The sequence below is a fragment of the Vigna unguiculata genome, chromosome 5, assembly GCF_004118075.2.
Source record: "Vigna unguiculata cultivar IT97K-499-35 chromosome 5, ASM411807v1, whole genome shotgun sequence".
In the NCBI taxonomy this organism is placed as follows: domain Eukaryota; kingdom Viridiplantae; phylum Streptophyta; class Magnoliopsida; order Fabales; family Fabaceae; genus Vigna; species Vigna unguiculata.
Window position 1 is genome coordinate 21212141 of NC_040283.1, and position 15416 is coordinate 21227556.

General features: G+C 33.4%; 2 protein-coding genes across 5 annotated transcripts; one reads left to right on the forward strand and one right to left on the reverse strand.

Annotated features, from left to right (window-relative positions):
• Positions 1 to 8252: 8252 nt before the first annotated feature.
• LOC114184475 (B3 domain-containing protein At4g01580-like) lies at positions 8253 to 9646 on the forward strand. The gene is made up of 4 exons (XM_028071784.1): positions 8253 to 8360; positions 8723 to 9122; positions 9196 to 9299; positions 9377 to 9646. The coding sequence occupies exons 1-4, from the start codon at positions 8253 to 8255 to the stop codon at positions 9644 to 9646; spliced, it is 882 nt and encodes a 293-aa protein (XP_027927585.1).
• An 829-nt stretch (positions 9647 to 10475) lies between these two features.
• Positions 10476 to 13742, reverse strand: LOC114185607 (putative pentatricopeptide repeat-containing protein At5g43820). Of its 4 annotated transcripts, none has more exons than XM_028073444.1 (3): positions 11627 to 13742; positions 11130 to 11188; positions 10476 to 10754 (listed from the first exon to the last, which is right to left on the reverse strand). In XM_028073444.1, the coding sequence occupies exon 1, from the start codon at positions 13645 to 13647 to the stop codon at positions 11998 to 12000; it is 1650 nt and encodes a 549-aa protein (XP_027929245.1). In that variant the 5' UTR covers positions 13648 to 13742; the 3' UTR covers positions 10476 to 10754; positions 11130 to 11188; positions 11627 to 11997. The 4 variants fall into 4 exon arrangements, with proteins under 4 accessions (XP_027929245.1, XP_027929242.1, XP_027929244.1 ...); XM_028073441.1 differs by having other exon boundaries at positions 11126 to 11188; XM_028073443.1 differs by having other exon boundaries at positions 11130 to 11193.
• Positions 13743 to 15416: the final 1674 nt, after the last annotated feature.

Sequence of the window (15416 nt, forward strand, 5' to 3'; positions counted from 1 at the left end):
TCAACACTCCAAAATCACCATAAGTGTAAGATTTGAAGAACTCCTTCCTAGGTATAATGTGTATTGTAGAACCACTACCAATAATCCACATATTCTCATCAGATACAAGATTAACGGACTCAAAGTCGTGAAGAAGAACAAGATCACCAACTGTAGTAGTAGTGACACAATCATCGTCACAATCATTCTTTTTTTGCTTGCCCTTCTTGTCTGCATTGTCCTTTTTCCACTTAAAATAATATTTCTGAATATGCCATGTTTTATTACAATAATAACACTCTATATTCTTGTATCTTGACTTGGACTTGCTCATGCTTTTCTCTCTACCACCTTTCGGTTCCTTTTTCTAACTTCTCCACCTAATTTTTGTGACAAGGATATGAGATTGAGATGAAAAACCATGTGCCTTCATTCTCATCTCTTCATTGAGAGCACTGCTCTTTGCCATCTGGAAAGAAACAATGTCATTCGGAGCGGAGTTTGTAATTGAAACCTGAAATATCTCCCAAGACTCCGATAGAGTATTCAGTAGCCATAATCCGAAGACTTCATCATCAAAGTTTATACTCATTACTAATAGTTGATTTAGGAGCCCTTGAAACTCATTTAAATGATTAGAAATTGAAGAATTTCCTTTGTACCTTAAATTCATCAAGCAATTCAACAAATACAGTTTATTATTGTTCAAAATAGAAGCCCATGTCTCACTTAACCTAGTGGAAAGGGGGCTGCGAAATAAAAAGAGAGACAGAACAATAGACTTGTTAGGTTTACAAAGGAGGAGGTTCATTGGGGAGATACAACACCAATGAGACCTGAGTCCAACCACATAAGGCATTGACACCACTTTCAACTCAAAATCTTAAGGCAATATGAGACTTAGACTCATACTTTTATTCCTAACAATCTCCCCCTCAAGGGTGAGTCTCTTCAACCACATTGGTACACTACCCCTCTAGCGGAAGCATTCCCAACCACGAGTACTCCTTTTCTGCCTTTTTTGTACCCTGGTTCTTCTTAACATGACTACTTACCTAGAACTCTTGCTAGGAAGACTTTGGATACAAGGACCATACTGTGTAACATCCCTACTGGAAATTACTTATTTAAAATAAGTAATTAAGAAAATAACTTCAATATCAAACTTTTAATATTCCTAAACATGAGAAAATACAAAAATTGTTCCAACTGTCAAAGGTCAACTAAAGTTATAATAATAGTCTTATTACAATTTTCAAAATCCAATAAAATAACATAAATTATAAATAAGTTCCTAGCTTGAATCCCAAGCTAACCCCTTCTCCGTCTCAAGTGTTAGCAGCATCACCTATATCATCAACTGCTCTCGTGTAAAGAATTACACGATCATCGCCAAGCACAAACAGAAAGGGTGAGCTAAAAAAAATATAAGAAAACATATTAGTTAAATAATATAAATACACTTAGTTATATTATCATAGTTAGACCATGGTCAAGTCCTTAATACCCCCAAGGCTTTTCAACCTCCAATTCACTTAACAAATTTAGCCATGGACTCGGGATTTATTATGCTCACACGAACCTGCCCACTCGTGGTCCTACCTCTACGAACCTCTCCGCTCGTAGTCCTAATCTACGGACCTGCCCGCCCGTAATCTAACATATGTGATCCACCAGCTACGTACCTCCCTGCACGCAGCATCTCTCAATTGTGAGCATGGAACATACGAACCTACCTCGCTCGTATCCCCACAGGAGAGTAACTGAGTATGAACCTCCCCGCTCATACCATCACATGTTAACCACCATCCATGAACCTACCCGCTCATGGCACAGCATCCCCTAGTCCAAGTTCTCATCAATGAGTACAAACAACGCACACAAACTGCATTATACTCGCTTGGGCTAGAAGCCTTAGCTTGAGCGACCAGGCCTGTCTCGCTTAAGCTAAACTTCCTCGCCTAAGCGAGAGTCTACAGGGACTTAACGCGAGGTCTCGCTTGGGCGAGCCCTTCTCACTTGGGCAAAAACATCCCTAGCCCAACTCAAAGTCCCTCACCTAGGCGGCGAGACAATCAGCAACACACTCATCCTGTCACGATTTCTCACTTAGGCGAGTACCTCTCGCCTGAGCAAGATGCTTAGTCGCCAAAACCATAGGCTCCTCGCCTGAGCGGGACGCTCAAATAAACCTTGCACTCCCCGACTTCTCGCTTAGGTGAGATGCTCTCGCTTGAGCGAGATGCTCGAACAGAATTAGGCTTTGAGTTCTGCTAATTTCGCCTAGGCGAGCCTTGCTCGCTTGAGCGAAAATAGCAGAAGTTTTCTCTGTTCACGCACACAAACACCCAAACAAAAGCCCAAATTCACATATACAACATACCAAGCAATCCCTCACAGATCAGAACAATTACAAACGTAAATTAGACCCCAAAAGACTACCAATTTAAAAGTTGAACCAAAAACCACATACAGAACAGAAAGCCCCATTATTTGCATACAATCCCATAAGGGTTTACTTATACCATACCAAAACAGTCAGTCCCCTAATTTCACAACCTGTTAGCACAAAAGTTTCATGGCAAAGGTACCTTTAATCATGCATAATACAGGATACACAAAACTTCTCAATAATTATGTAAATGTATGCAAAGGAGCTCCCCTAACCTGGAATTCCTTGCTCCAATTGGGTCTCCTAACCTTAGCTTTGTAATACCCCAAGAACTCTCCTTTGCTCTTCCAAAAATTTCAGCTCTCCTGATTCTCTCTAACTCTCTTTTTGCTCCAAATTCGTGCTCTCTTTTTACTCTAGGTTTCAGACTTCGAAAACCCTCCTAATTACCTAAATTTCCCTTTTTATATGGTTCCTAATTGTGGTAAATGACAAAAAAAAAACGAAAAATGGTCTTTTTAATGTCTATAATTACCATTATTAGCAAAAATAAAGAAATCAATTTCATTCTCAACAAGGTTTGAACACACAACCATGAAATCATAAAGTCAAAGCACAACCAATTCAAACAACACATAAATGGCATACATAGGACTTGAACCTAAGTCCTCTCACACAGTCAAGTACTCTCACGCATTTGAGCTAGTACTTTTCCACATCACAACAATTAACATTAAATGCCATAAAGGCTTCTCATACCCGCATTTATTAAATAATTTATTATTTAATTATTTAAATTTCTTGAGTCTTACATACTGCACTTGTTTGAGCCGATTTTAACCATCGACTCTGATACCACTTGTTAGGTTTATAGAGGAGGATGTTCACTAAAGAAATACAATACCAATGAGACCCAAGCCCAACCACATATGACATTGACACCATTTTCAACCCAAAACCTTAAGGCAATGGTTTTATGGGTCTTCATCCTTATATAGTGCTCTACTTTCTCATTTCTAGCGAATGTGAGACTTAGACTCACACTTGGATTCCTAACAGGATTTAACTCAATTGACTTTTAGTAGATTGAGTTTGATACCGATCACTACATGAAAATCTTTGATTAATGATCAACTTTAGTAACTAAAATTATTTAGTCACTATAGTGACCAATTTAGATACTAATTTATAAACTAAAATAGTTTTTATTATGAATTGATCTCTAAATTGGTCACTAACATTAGCTACCTAGGTTTTGACTATCAAAATAATTGATCTCTAAATCACTCTCTAATTAAGAAATTGATTTCTATAAATTGATCTCTAAATATATTTTTTGTCATAAAATTAATTATTATTTAATAGTTTTCTTATAATGGATATAGATACCAAATTTTACAATTCGTTTTAATCCAATCCTACTCAAATCATAATAAATCAAATTGATACAATAACACCTTGGAATTAGTATATATTATGGTGAACCTAAAATCGCAATAGTTTTGCAATATATATGTGTGCGCGTGTGTGCGTGTGTGTGCGCACGTGTGTGTGTGCGCGTGTGTGCGTCCACGCGTGCGTGCGTGCGTGTGATTAGAAGTTAAATCATTCAAAACTTTGATTTTCTTTTATCGTGATTGAATTGAGTTGTATGTTATATGTGATTAAACTTTTACTGCGGATGAGATTATGCAATATCCAAAATGGATGAGTCACCAAGTAGAGATGACAAAAGCCACCGGAGTAGTTTGTTGTTGTAACCTCAAAATATATTAATTTTAATATTTTAAAATATGTTAAAAATTTTAATATATTAAAATTAGTGTATTTTGAAATATAGTATACGAGTCACACCAAAACAATCCAAAAACCAAAAGAAAAAAAAAATCAAATTCCGTTATTTTTTCATGACTGAGATTAAATTTTAATTATTTTGTTTATTCTGAATTCACCTTCAATATGCTTATGCACCTACATGGATAACACGAAACTATGAAATTTTTTGGTTAATATATAATATATTGTGATTAATAAAAGATGTCATTTGACTTTTACTTGTTTTCATTGTAAATATTAGATAAAAAGAAAATTCCTATCATTGGAGGTGATGAGAATAATATAAGGGATGCAATTTTCACTTAGAGTAATATAAGTATTTAATATATGGAAACATTTGAGTTCTAATTTGATTAAGAAATTTTAATAGATACATAGAAAAATCTCTAATTTATCTTAAACTTAAAAGTTAATTAAGTCTATTTTTATTTGTAATTATTTATTAAAAATTTACATGGAAATTCAATAAACTTTTAAAATTACTTAAATTCAAGTAAATTATTTATAAAATTAAATATCATGACTAAATAATTAAATTAAATAAAAATGGTAACATCATTATACTTGCATAAAACCAATCGTTGAAAGAAAAATCGGTATACAAAGTAAAAAAAAAAATAGCCACAATATTTATAAAGAATATTTATAAATATAAGGATTAAAAGAATAATTTAAAAAATTTGAAGACCAGATTAACACTACTTTGTATATAAGAACTAAAAGAATAACTTAACCAAAAAATAAATAAGAATTAATTAAACGTATTAACATAAACTATCAAAAATAATTTTAAAAATTAATTAAACAAAACCATTCTAAATTAAAAATAAAATAAAAAATAATAACAGATTCAGCAATTAAAAATAATTGAGAAATCGGTATAATAAAAAATTGTATTTATTTCACCTTCAGTCCTTCATTTTATTTATTTGTTCTTAATTGAAACTAATATGTTTATCAACATAAATCGTCAAAACACACGTAATCACGTTCACCTATAATTTGTTATGTTAATTCAGAAATTGGTATTTCATTTAAAAATTTCTCACCTATGTTTTTTTTTAATTGTAGATTTTTTTTATTTAATTAATTGTGAGGTGGTTCAAAAGATGATTTGAAGGATAAAACAGTAAAAAAATGTCTAAACCAAAAAGATATCATTTATCTTGTTCTAAATAATAAATATTTAAAAAAAAATGAAATTTGAAAATGACTAAAGTTCTCTTCGTATATGTAATCCAATTAAGATTTACCTTGCGATTTGTTATAGACATATATCCAACTTGAAACATAATTAGTCAATTCATTAAATATATAACTTTTCCTTCAAGAGATTATTTGAAGGATAAAACAATAAAAAATGTCTCAAAAAGATATCATTTATCTTGTTCTAAATTATAAATATTTAAAAAAAATTGAAATTTGAAAATGACTAAAATTCTCTTCGTATAAGTAATTCAATTAAGATTTACCTTGCGATTTGTTATAGAGATTATCCAACTTGAAACGTAATTAGTCAATTCATTAAATATATAACTTTTCCCAATAAAAAAAAAAGCAAATTACTAAAGATGTTGTTTGACTATGAAAAACTTTAATTAGGCATCAATTGCAAAAACTCTTTCATTTCCAATAACTGTGTCTCCTTTAGCATTTCTCAGTCAAATTGTTTCTAGTGTCAAAGAAAGCTAATTCAATCTGATTGGCTCATCACATTTGAATTAATAAAAATCAGTTTAACTCGGTAGAAGATCAAAATGTTATCTAATTCTCCAAATATTTATACTTATGTACAGAAGAGATTTTCTACTTTGATGTTCACATTTTTATTTCCAGTTTTACCCTTTAATAAATAACTATTTTTAAACAATTATTTTACCATTTTTATCTTTTAAGTAACGATTTTATTAGATTTAATTAGTTTTTCACTTCACTTTTCTTTTAAATTAATCATTTTCAAACTAAAATATTTATCTTTAATAAAAAAGTTACATACAAAATAAATAAAAAAATATCTACAATAAAATTTTACGCATAGCATATGTATTTTCACTGGTTATTATAAAGACAGTAATTAAAAATTAAACTATCAATATATATTGTTCGACAAACAAATAAATTAAACATCTAAACTATTCAAATATTATCAAAAATATTCTAGTACTTAAAAAGATCAAGTGAACCTATATAACTAAGAGTAGTAAACAATTTTAATAAAAAACTTATAAAAAATTGAAAAAATATTAATAAAGTGTTGTTGGTGGTACGGATAAATCCACCTTCAACATGACTTAATCTCATTTAACCCGTAGGTTAAGTGAGTCAGACTCACTTCAACCGCATTAAAAAAATGAAAATAATCATCAACTTAATCCGATTCAAACCCGTGATGAGCTAGTTGTATTGACTCATGAATTAGAACACATTTTGACACCTTCCCAATATGTTTTTCATCATAATGGTTTATTAAATAAAAATTAAAGAAATTTTTAAAACTACTCAAATTCAAATTATTAATTAAAAGAATTAAATTATTTAACATCATTATATTTATCAAAAACAAATCTTAACATAAAAGATTTTATAGAAAGTAAAAAAAAGCTGAATATTTATAACATATTGTTATAAAGGTTTAAATAAAAATTAATTTTATAAATATGAAAAGAAAGTCCTAAAAGAGGTAAATAAAACAACTTATTAAAAAATAATTAAACAAAATAAATTCTAAATTAAAAATAAAACAAATTCTGCAATTAAATATTTGAGAAGGTAAAGAAGGAATCCATTTGAGCAATGACCTATGGGTCAGTTTTAGCCCACTCCTTTGTAACTCCCCTTTGAAGGGACCCCAAATAAAGGGGAAAAAAATACAAGCTTCTAAAGTCCCCTTTTAAGTGCATTAGGACCAAGGCCAATGTGAGTTTAGCCTACTAAAATAAATATTTTGTGCTTGATTCAAAGATGGAAGCAAATCGTCTTAGGCTTACCCAAATCAAAGGTCGAGATTGGACGACCAGGCCAGGCCAAAACAAAGATCGAGACGTCGGGCCAATGACCGAGACGAGTAGGAATAGTTTGGATAGACAACCGAGAAAGACTAGGTCGAGGTGATGGTCGAGACGGACCTGCCCGGACCCACGGTCGAGACGAGCCGACATAAGCCCACAGACAAAATAGTCCCTCTTCAAAACTTTGGCCGAATTCAGTTCCCCAACTTTAGAACAATGTAGATTTAGTCTTTTTAACCAGTTTTTCTTAAATTTATTTAATGTTTCAAATGTATCTTATTATAGTTTCTTAGCTAACACTGAAAAAATATATCTCAAACGAGCATAAAACACGTTTAAAACGTTAAATAAACTTAACAACATTTTGTTAAAAGGACAGTTCTAAAATTAGAGGATTAAATTAGACCAAAATTTCAAAGAGAGACTAATTCCAATTTTTGCTAAAAGTTAAGGGACCAAAAACATATTTAACCCTTTCTTTTATATGTTAATTGAGAAATTTGTATTTTATTTAAAAATTTTCTCACCAATATCTTTTTTTTTTTAGATTTTTTTTGTTTAATTTTTTTTAATAAATATAGACATTTTAATATTTTTAATTAATTTTGAGGTGGTATGAAGGATAAAACAGTTCAAAAATGTCTAAACCAAAAATATTCGCTATCTTGTTATAAATTATAGATATTTTAAAAAATGAAATTTAAAATTCACTCGAAATCTTTAATTATATAAACAATCCAATTAAGATTTACCTTGCCACAATTCAACCATGAAAAACAATCTTCCTATCAGTAATTACCATCAAAATAATAACAGATAACAACGCCATTAATTACAGATTCCTATATCTGTTGTTTCTTATTCTATTCTTTGTTCCGGGCAGACTTTCCTGACAAAATTTAATACGTATCAGTTACCAAAACTCTTCCCTTTCCTATAACTCCATCTCCTTTGGCAGTTCTCAGTCATCAAAACTCAAAGCAAATATATATATCATCAAATCCTCTTTCTGTTACTTTTTCCATAGAATGCTCCGAATGACTTCAACACTTAACCAAGGAGATGACTCTCATGGGGGCAGTGCTTCAAAGCCAATCCACTTTTTCAGGATCATGCTCTCCCACAACCTTCAGCATGGAAAGCTGGTAAGCAAAATTATGGTTCCTTTTTCGAGATCCTACACTGTATTCACCTTACCACTGATCACCAAATAATGTTACATTCTTAACATGCATGTGATTTAGTAAAAGTTTTAAATCACAATCATGTTTACATGGTTATTCTTGATGTCGTGAGCAATATATGTCCACAACTACGATTATAGTATGTTAGATAGTATGTTAGAAATCTTGAGTCCAAGCCAAGAAATCATAAACCAGTACTTCAAACTTGCCAATATGAATATATAAATTGTCAAATGATATGGTGAATTTTATTGATTCATATAGCCAAAACTAGATTTTGTTAATGTGGGTTATATATTTGTTAACTTGTATCTGCACAACAGAAGCTTCCAGCAAAGTTTGTGCGCAAATATGGAAATCACTTGCCCAACACAATTTTTCTTAAGCTTCCAAACGATGCAGAATGGGAAGTAAAATTGGAGAAAAGTGATGGCAGTGTTTGGTTTCAGCAAGGTTGGAAAGAGTTTGTGGAGTACCACTCTCTAGCCCATGGGCACCTCTTGGTTTTCAAATACAATGGAACATCAAATTTCCATGTACTCATCTGTGATATGAGTTGCATGGAAATAGACTACCCTGTGAACAAAGCAAATCACAAAAGGGTCGGAATTAACAGTGAAGAAATTCAACCACCTAAGATAAAGAAAACAACTGAGAATAAGAAAAAGTGTTGTTCTAATTTGCAAGACACTGCATCTGATGAAAAAGTCAGAGACCACAAAGGTATGATTCTAGATTCCTAATGAGGTAATATTTTTTGAAGGATTTAATGTTTAACAGTATTTCACCTTTTTAGGTATGTTGAAGAATCTAAATGAGGTGAAGAGAAACATGGAAGGTGTTGAGAATACTCCCTTCATGGTGATAATGAAACCAAGCTTCTTTACTACTGGGTATATGGTATGTTCTCAAACTAAGCAATAATATATGGTATGTGAAAATCTCATTATTGAAGTGAAAAATGTGCATATATGCAGTATCTGCCAAGGGTAGCAGCGAGGAGCTACGTCAAACGTCGTGAACAATGTGTTACTCTTGTTGCTGGGGACAGATCATGGAGGGTTAAATTAGTTCATTATCGAAATGATTCAGCTTACATCACTAATTTGTTAGATTTTGCAAGGGACAACAATTTGAAAGAAGGAGATGCTTGCTATTTCAAACTTATGAACATGTGTGATGAAGACATGGTGATGGAGGTTTCCTTTTGTAGCCAGAAACTCCTCTCTAAGAGGACAATAACATAATGCAGTTCAGTGTTGTTATCTTACTGTATTCTCTTTTACTGCTTTTAAAGTTTTCAGACTCTCTTTCACTCGATGTGTTTTAAGAATTCACATAATGATAGTTTTAACCATTTAAAAACTCCTTTAATTAGCTCAGAAGTAGCTTTCAGAGTTAACACATCTTTTTAGTAGTAATTTTGGTCGACTAAATGTATTTTTAAAAGTCTAATTATACAGAGTCAACTTCATAATGAAACTTTACAAATTTATTAAGTTTGACAACATTTTAATTGACTGAAACACTGTTTAATCAACTAAAATTAAAATCTAATGATTTAATGAAGTGTTTCAATCTTTTTTCAATCTTTAATCAAAAGTAGGATCTTCCACCCAAAATCCCACTATAACAATCTTTTTCAATTTTCACTACCTAAACTTTAAACTTCATTGTCTATGAGCTAGGATAACTTCATATATAGACTACTACTCAGATGCATAACGCTAAACTTACCAAAACATTCCTCTTTAGGAAAAGCCATATTCATAAAATGCACAAATTTCTAACCAAAATCATTTCAAATTTTCAGCCTGCTTTCCACCTTACCTGTTATAACTATAACCATTCAATAGCATTGCAAACTCTCATATTTGTATACTTTTCTATTTATTAAAATTTCTAGGATCTCATATGTAGAAAGTTTTCTGCATGAAAAAAAAAATAAATCATATTAACAATTTTTTTGGTTAAATGATGAACTTTTGTTCAATAGTTGACCAACCTATAATTTCGATTAATTGTTATGGAATATTTAAATCTTTCATATATAAAGGTAGATAGATATATAGATTATTTCTAACAATCCTTTAACCATCATTGTCTCTAAGCTACAGAAAGCAAAAATATTTTAAATATAGAACAAAGGAATTCACTAAATGTTGTTCATAAAATAAAATGTCCAGAATTTTTTTTCTGAGCCTTGAATCTAATCATCCATTTCATTTTAACATTTCTGCAGAACACGTTCCCCTGTATACTGTAGAATTTCACCTCACATTCTTTGAACTCCCAACATCATTGCAATGTTATACAAATCCATCACGTGACTTTTGAGATTATCTTTTAACTTGGCTGCCAACAACATAAAGAACAACCAATCAAATGTTTGTAATCCCTTACAGAAAAGCAACCTCCAATGGAAAAAGCGCCATATAACTTGGAAGACGGTATAAATGAGTATTAAGGCACTAGCTGATATAAATTTTACTTTAGCAACCTCAAAAAAGTTCTATTTAATAACTTGTACAATTGAGTGTTGGATGACAGAAAAAAAAAAAACATGATTTCTCAATAATTCAATTTTTATAAACCGTTCAGATTAACAATCAACATTTCATCAGGAAGACAACTAAACAATGTAGCAATTATTGTTGTCCTTAGAATGAATGACTTGTCCATGAACTACTAAATTCATAATTATTGCTTCTAAAGGTTCATGTTACCTACTATTCTTCCCTGCCTTTGTATTAAAATCCGCACGATACCCTGCTAGAGATTGACCTTACCTGCACTAAAGAAAATACAAGCACAAGAATATGTCAAGCAAAGCATGAATCTAATGAACATAGGACATGCATCGATGATTAATATCTCAGTTGTTTTTATCCAAAGGTAAAGCATATGCACTTATAGCCAGCCAGAATACAAACAGTAATGGATAAATCTTTATTGTTTCAATAACAAAATCCATCAAATAGCTACAATTTTCCTGGATAACTTATCTGAAGTTGCTAAGAGATACTCTAGTATAGCACCAAAATTCCTAAACCCTTCAACAAAAGCTGTTTTAGAAAAAATCCAAAAACATTCAATTTTAAACCATGCATCTTCCAGAAAAACAATAAAAACAATTGGGAAACTGGATTGCATCTAAACTCAATCAATAAAATAGGAGATTACAATTCTCACAATAAACCACACAGATATTGGAAGGAACCAAATACCTCAATAAGTCCCAAAAACTCAACCAATTCAAAGCTACTCAATGAAGGTGGAAAATGCCTGGCATAGACAGTGACAGAGGATAGCAGAAACGGTGATGCATTCTTCAACCTGCCTATGCATAAAGTGCCACTCTCATGTCTCCAGGTTCCCCAGATTCCATTTATGGTGTGAATGGACGCAAGTTGTAAATTGTAACTCGAAATTCTTAAAGATATTTTCCTCCAAATAATTAACACAACCACCTCCCATCAAGCTGGAAAGATTGAAGCACCTGGAATCACCATCAAAGTGTCCAAGCAAGCCCAAAGACCAGCTACGTCAAAAGCTAAGAAGACGACCTTCTGTAAGATCTGCCAATAAGCACTACTGTTCAAAAGTGCCAACCATTACTACGCCAATAATTTCTCGCATTGTCAAGGGAACGGGCATGTTTGATCTTCAAAAACAGCTTGTAAGCCATCTCAGTTTTCTTTGTAGCAAGCAGCTTGTTGCTCAGTTTACTATATACAAGCCTGCTTGGGCAGAACCCCTTGCCCAAAGCCTCCTCCATAACAAGAACAGCATTTTCCAGTTGTCCAACATTGCAAAGACCACAAATGATGTACTCATAAACTTCCAAATCTGAACTGTACCCACATTCTTGCATCTCCTCCCATATGCTCAACAATGTTCCACACTTTCCAACCTTAGAAAGCCGCATAAGCAGTATCTTATAAGCTTCCATTGATATCACACACCCTGATTTTCTCGCCTTCTTGTATATCACCAAAGCAGCATACGGTGGACCATAGCTACACAATCGTTTGATAAAGGCTGTTATGGTCCCAATAGACGGCACAACACCTCGCCTCAACATCTCATCAAACATCTGAAGCGCATCAGCAACTTTCCTCACTCTGAGAAACGCAGTAATTATTATAACAAACGTATCAAGATCAGGTTCACAGTTATCACTCAACATCATATTATAATACTTCATGCACTCCTCAAAATCCCCAACAGACACAAAATTGAAAATCATTGCATTATAAGCAGCAGTATCTGGCTGGCAATTCTTCTCCCTCATAGCACAGAAAACTTCAACAGCTTCATCCATTCTACCTACCCTCCCCAAGCTCTCCATAAGGAATCCAAACGTCCTACAATCGGGTCCAACCCCATCAGCCTCCATTTCCCTCATAATCCTCTCAACCTCACCCACCTTACCAATCTTAGACCACCCACCAGCAACCATATTGTATGTACCAACATCAAAACACACCTTCCCCCTCATCGAATTCAACACAGAATTGGCAGCACCGACATGAGAACGATGACAAAGACACGACAAAAGCACGTTCAAAGCCTCGGTGTCACGCCGAACCCCGAGATCATCCAAGCTCCCAAACATCTGAATTGCCCTAGACACATGACCAGCCCTAACAAAACTATCAATAACAATAGACAACATCAACAAATCACCATCAATGCCACGTTTCCTCATGTCACACAACACACTCATCATAAAAACAAAAAACTTTCTTCTTCCGAGTGCCTTAACAATCACATGGTAACTACCAACTTCATTGGGTACCCCTGGTTGTTTAACTGCCCAGTTGAAAAACGTGACCATGGATTCACCACTGAGATTCCCATTGTTGAGTACTTTACCGAGAACGTTAACGTCGACGTCAACACACACGTTGGACAAAGCGGTTTCGATTGCAGCCTTGCCCTTTAGCTTCTGCAGGAAGACTCCCCGCAGTTTATCTTCGAGGAGCAAAAACGCGTCCACCGGTTTCGCGTCCGGTTGCGGCGGTTCGAGGGGTTTCGAAACGGGGTTTTGGGATTTGGAATTGGGAATAGGGAAAAGGTGGGAAATTTGGTCGAGGACAAGGCGTTCGTCGATATGGGGATGGTGGTAGTGGGGAGAACAGGGTGGCGCGCGGAGAGATGAGAGTGGGGAACAGTGCGTGGAGAGATGAGGGTGGTGGTGCGGTTTACTGAAGCGCACGAGGAAGCGGAAAGATCGAAACGACATTGGGGGCGCGTGAGGATTACGAAAGTTTATCAGACATCAATGTCTGTACCATTAGATTAGTGTAGTGAATACCCTTCAAAGTATCACTGATAATTTTGATAACATGACAAGTTAACATGGTGTATCACACCTCCCATTATGTTTCTCTCATGGTGTGACATACAAGCACTAACTTTAAACATAACAAAAATTAATATTTAATGTCCAAAACATTTTCTTTTTCTTTAAACAATGCAGTCTTCTTTTTACTTTTTTTTATATTTATTTTCAATTTTTATGCACTTTTTCAAATTTTACTCAGAAACTCATTTTTTTCGGTTTTTTTTTCAAATTGGTGCAATTTTTTTTCCAATTTCCTAAAATGGTGCATATTTTTTTTAATTCCCGGCAGAGGTAAGTCGTGAGAAAATGGCACGACCGACTTCATCTTAAAGAAGTCGTGCCAAATTAAGGCGACTTTGATTAATTTGAGTTGAAGTCGTACCAAACATAGACGACTTCACTTAAATTAATTACGAGAATAATCAAAGTCGTCCTATAATGGGACGACTTCATAACAAGGAAAGTCTTGCCATTTTGGCACGACTTCAGTAATGGGTTTTAAAAAAGTCTTTCCATGATGACACGACTTCAATATTAGGGTTTTAAGAAAGTCTTGTCATATTGGCACGACTTCAATATTGGATTATTAAGAAAGTCTTGCCATAATGGCACGACTTCAGTATTAGGTTTTCAAGAAAGTCTTACCATTATGGCACGACTTTAGTGTTTTCGGTATAAAGGAAGTTTGGTCATAATGGCACGACTTCATAGTTGTAAGTGAATAATGAAAGAAAAAGTTAAATTGAAAAGAGAAAAAATTATTGAATTATGAATTAAATTGAATAAAAAAGTTAAAATTTGTATTGTACCGAGATATAAAAAAGTAAAGAAAAGAAAAAAAGAGTTTTTTAATAACAAATATATAAGATCCAATAATTTTTTAGTTGATATATATTAAAATAAAAGTGAACAACAAAGTTGGTAAACCAAAGATACGAGAGTTACATAAAATAAAATTTCACTATTTATTTGAGCAGTTGCTTCTATTATGACCAATACTTCTGCAAAAAGAACATTTCTTTAGTTTATTTGGCAACGAATGGTCCATTTCGTTGTGGATACGAGTTGTACTTCGTCTTCCTGGTTTGTTGTGTCGCATGTGAGGGTCAGACATTAAACTTGGACCAGTATAAGTAGACCAATAATCTTCATTTTGAACAGGCTGAAATTGCACCTCATAGGCCTTGAAAATATTTTGGAGACTATAGATAGGGTCCACGAATGTCGAAGGCTGTAAATGGAAGGATGAGCAAATAGCCATTACATGAGTACAAGGTAGGTGAAGAGTTTGAAACTCCCCGCAGTCACACCACCACTCAGATAACTTAACAATGTATGACATTGGTTGAAGTCCAAGTTGAGGAGTGGAAATCTCCTGCAATCAACCATGTTATTCGTTATATATGGAGTGGTACATCAACCATGTTATTCGTTATATTTCGCCTCTGCAATCATCATCCGACGATGATGTAAGTCACCTCACTTGAACAATTTAGTTGAAATTTTTTATCATCTTAACTTAATATTTTAATTTTATATTACAGTACGATATGCCACAAGAGTCTACCCAACCTCCACCACACACTCCTTATCAGCATGTTGGGTCTTCTTCATATGTTCAACAACCTCAATACCAATCATTTGGTCAACCGGGTTTTCAACCACTT